Genomic DNA, 4,035 nt, shown 5'->3' on the forward strand with positions numbered 1-4,035 from the left:
AATAATAAAAAAATGTCAATCTGAACTGAGCATTACATGGGTGTTATGGCTGGTGTTACAGTGCCACCTGGATGTTTAGTTGACATTAGGTCAGCAGCAGACTCCCAGCATGCATCTGGGTGCGTGCTCAAGTCTAGTGTAGTTTATTTTAAAATTCACATATCCTACAACCTCATCCGACTCTCCTCAGGCTAAACACCAAAACCGACTTGCTAAGTTCCAAAACAACAGCTTCCATCATTAGCTTTTATTTGCAGTATGTTTTTTATCAGCAATACGGTGGGAACTCCATGAAACAGAATTAGTTAAAATGCCAGGAGCCTTAATCCCAGAAGTCATGGAGTAATAATGAGAGTCTGACATCCTGCTGCAGCCCGGCCTCTTCAAGTGGAGCAGGTAAATATTTAGTGAGGACTGTGATCGCTGCCGGCCATGGCCTATTCATCTCTGTCACCGAGTAATAATGGAGAGCTGTGAACACTAATGTGAGACAGGGAAAACATGAGAACATGCTCTGCACAGAAACACTGTTTGCCTTGCTTTGGTACGATTGCCTCCATCCCTTCATTGTGCTCTAAAGAGTCTTCATCTTGGGTTAACACTGCGGTCCTGTTTCAGTGCTAACATTTAACTGTAGTTTTACGGTAAAAATAGCCTTCTTTGGGCGGATTGTAGAGATCCCATCCAAACCAAGAGGTTGTCGGCGTGGAAAGAAAAATAATTCCTGCCAGAAAGAAAACCTTTATCGAGCAGACTCCTGTTCACGGCTTCTGTTTCCCATTAAGAGCATACCAGTATAGTTTAGTGAACAGCCGTGGCGCTCGTCCAAGGAAATGTTTCTACAGGCTCCATTAAAGATGGATCACTTCAAATGGTGATGTCCGCTACACCAGGTGACTTCCCGGTTGGCATACCAGGGGTCAGCTGGCCCGAGGAGGATCCTCCTGTGCACGTGCAGGCTCAAGGTAAATATACATCTGTGTAAACAAGCGTGAGTGACAGTCGGAAAAGGGCGTCGTGGGAGCACAGCGTTGCGCCATATGCGGATAAACACGGCAGAGGGAGAAAGGAGACGTGTTTGCCTGTCAGACAGAAGAACAGGGAGCGCGGGCCGCTCGCAGGGTCAGTGGGAGCGGCTTCAAATCCTCCTTTGTGCTGGCGGGGCCTGAATCCGAGACAATGTGGATAATGAGGGAGGAATTTGGCGTGGGGCGCAGTGCACACACAACACACAGGGGGAAGGAACTTGCCCCTGCCCTAGGAGCCTGTCCAGCCAGCTGTCTCAGCTTCTGTCTCCCGGGGGCCAAACCCTCTATACAGATGATCCGGCATCAAGAGACATGATTGATGTCACTGGATACATTGTGTGGGCTGTACGAGCTCTCTGTCCTCAGATAAGAATAAGTGTATTCAGGGATTATGAGATAGATAGCAGGCCACATTGTCTGTATCTGTGTCAGGAGGTGGAATTGGCAAACTGGAACGGCTTTTATTAGCACCGAACAGTGTTAATGAACGCTGAACCTTTTTTTTTTCTACATCTTAACATGCTTTACAGGCAGACACATTTATTGTTAACTCAGACCCACTTTTTCAGTCACTACAGGAGCATGACGGCATTTTTTGAAATGGCTAAAACTCTCCTTTTCCTCTCTTTTAGAAAAAGGATTTTAAACTCAGCCATAAAAAAAAACATTCAAAGTCGTTAATCACCTCCACGAGTTCAACGTTGTGTTACTGTGTCAATCGGATCACTTTCCAGCTCATATTCTTTATTTATTGCCATCATTTAAATGAATGTCAGGTTTACAAGTGTGTCATTTGCTCGTAAAAGTGCCCGACGCCTGCAGCAGCTTCTCGTGCGGCTAATGAAAGCAGAGCAATATGGATCTCAGCCTATTAAGACCACACAGCAATGTACGGTTTGGTTGTAGATTTATGGCCAACAGATCTTTATATTACACAAGAAAAAGAGAAGAGTTCTGAATCAAAGTTCTTCTGGAGATTATGGTGGTGAGTCAGAAGTGATTCAAGTTTTTAGATCAAGCAGTGTAAACAGTGGTAATGTTTGGACTATGGTGATGTTATTTATAGACATGGATCCTCAACACTAAAACATTTAGACTCAGTTTATCACCTTAAGATTTATCACTGCCGATGCTGAAGGAACTTTCCTCTGCTCTCTATTCAATAATTTCAGGTGGGATTCTCTCATAGAGGGGTATGATTCTCATCCATCTATCCATCCATCAATCTCACTTATCTTTTGGGAGTTGGGCATTCGCTGTTAGGGCTCCCGCTGCGGATCAGCCTCCTAAAATCAATCTGACAAGCCATCTCAGAATCCTCCTTTAAAACTCCCTTAAAAAGCATGTGCATAAAATGGCTTTAACTGGACGTTTTATTGCTTTATTGTATCATAACTTGGCGTTTGTTTACAGTTGCATTTGAAGTGCATATATATTTAAATCAAGTGTATCATTTTGTATTATTTAATCATAGTCATCCAATAACACGGCAGGCCTGGTGGTCTAGTCTTCTGTGCTGGGGAAGTCAAACAGCCCTGTGACATACATTTGTGTTGGAGAAATCCAGCTATCAGGCTTTATTCCGATTGGGGCCCCTGGGAGCCTGTCGAGGTGACACCGTGGTGAGAAACACATTAAAAAGGAAAGTGTAGACTCAGTTGTGTGTTTGTGGTGTGAGAAGATTTAGGTGCCCACGCTCAGCCTGGAGCCTGTCAGGACCTCGGCGGGGAGGGACCTTGTGGACACTCGCACGCGCAACAAGTCCAACGGAGGAGGTGGGAGGCAGAAGTGCAGGATGAGAGTGAGAGGGACGGACAGGAGACGTTGTGTAAAGTGGATAATGAGGAGGCATTTCTCAACACCAACACTTGTTTGATTGATGCTGCTACGCGTAAAGAAAAGGACGCGTCGCGGTGAACATGTTTCCGGACTTTGAAAGCGCACCGGTGGAAGTTTTCCCTGCGCAAGCCACAGCGCAGGAGACACACTGCAGGGATTCAAACTGCAGCAAATGAGGAAGATGCAGCTTTTTACAACACCCAGGTTAAACTTCATGTCCAGGTCCAACGCTAAGAGTGGCGTCCAAAGTTTCCGGCGCATGGAGACGCAGCAGGTGAGCGGCAGGACATGAGGTCCGGACTGAAGGGAGACACCGTGAGATGGTCCCGACCCGTCACAGAAGCTGGGAGGACGTTACTTGACAGGAGCGTGTGTTTTAAAGAATAATCCCCGTCCGCCAGCATGCGAGCGCCGATGAGTTCACTGTGCGTAATGGTCGCGCTGGTCCTTGGGCTGTGGGAGTCCAGCGTGGCCAACAGAAACTGCCCCGACCTGATCGTTGACAGCTGTCACTGCTCGGCGGAGAGGTCCAAGGAGCTGAGCAGGCAGCAGCCGCTCCGAGTCAAAGTGGTCTGTGAGGATGTGGACCTGATGGACACCTTGCAGCCCAGCTTCGTACCCAACACCACTGTGTCCCTGTAAGTGCATGGCTCTCATCCACCGGTTCAACCCCCCCCCCCGACACTAACATATCAGGACCCTGAGCTGATTCAGGAACACCGGCACTGTTCAATCAGCAGGTTTTTGAAAATGGCAAAATATGGAAAGGGCAAAGCGATAGGATGTATTGTATGTCAGACAAATCACTTCACAAATCCTGAATAGGAAAGTTTGTGATGCCAGAAATGGAAGACGTGTGACACTGACGCTTGTCAAACTGTGCACATGTGCAGTTAAGGGTTGGCCTTTGGTCTAAAGTTGTTTAAACTATATCAGGTTAAAGTTAGGATTCTATGTATTGTGACCTTACTGCACCCGTTCTTTCTGACACACCACTAAAGTCATTCTTATTCCCCTTTGTCCTGAAATAACTGCCTGGGGGCATTGCACCTGAGAGACTTGTCTCTGAGGACTCTGTGTCTATCATGGGGACCACCTAACTGAATTAGATTGTATATATGTAAATGTGAATTTTCATTAGTCATGTAGCCATCTTGGTAGGAATAGG

At 46.6% G+C, this 4,035-nt stretch overlaps 1 protein-coding gene across 1 annotated transcript in view; it reads left to right on the plus strand.

Moving 5' to 3' along the window:
* Window positions 1-2,785: 2,785 nt before the first annotated feature.
* Window positions 2,786-4,035, plus strand: part of LOC128453774 (adhesion G protein-coupled receptor A3) — a 182,315-nt gene continuing 181,065 nt past the window's right edge. Inside the window, exon 1 of the mRNA XM_053436859.1 lies at window positions 2,786-3,505. Within this exon, the coding sequence (XP_053292834.1) occupies window positions 3,270-3,505 (236 nt within the window). The 5' untranslated portion in view covers window positions 2,786-3,269. The remainder of the gene's footprint in view (window positions 3,506-4,035) is intronic.

The sequence above is a fragment of the Pleuronectes platessa genome, chromosome 12 (assembly GCF_947347685.1).
Source record: "Pleuronectes platessa chromosome 12, fPlePla1.1, whole genome shotgun sequence".
NCBI classification, from domain to species: Eukaryota; Metazoa; Chordata; class Actinopteri; order Pleuronectiformes; family Pleuronectidae; genus Pleuronectes; species Pleuronectes platessa.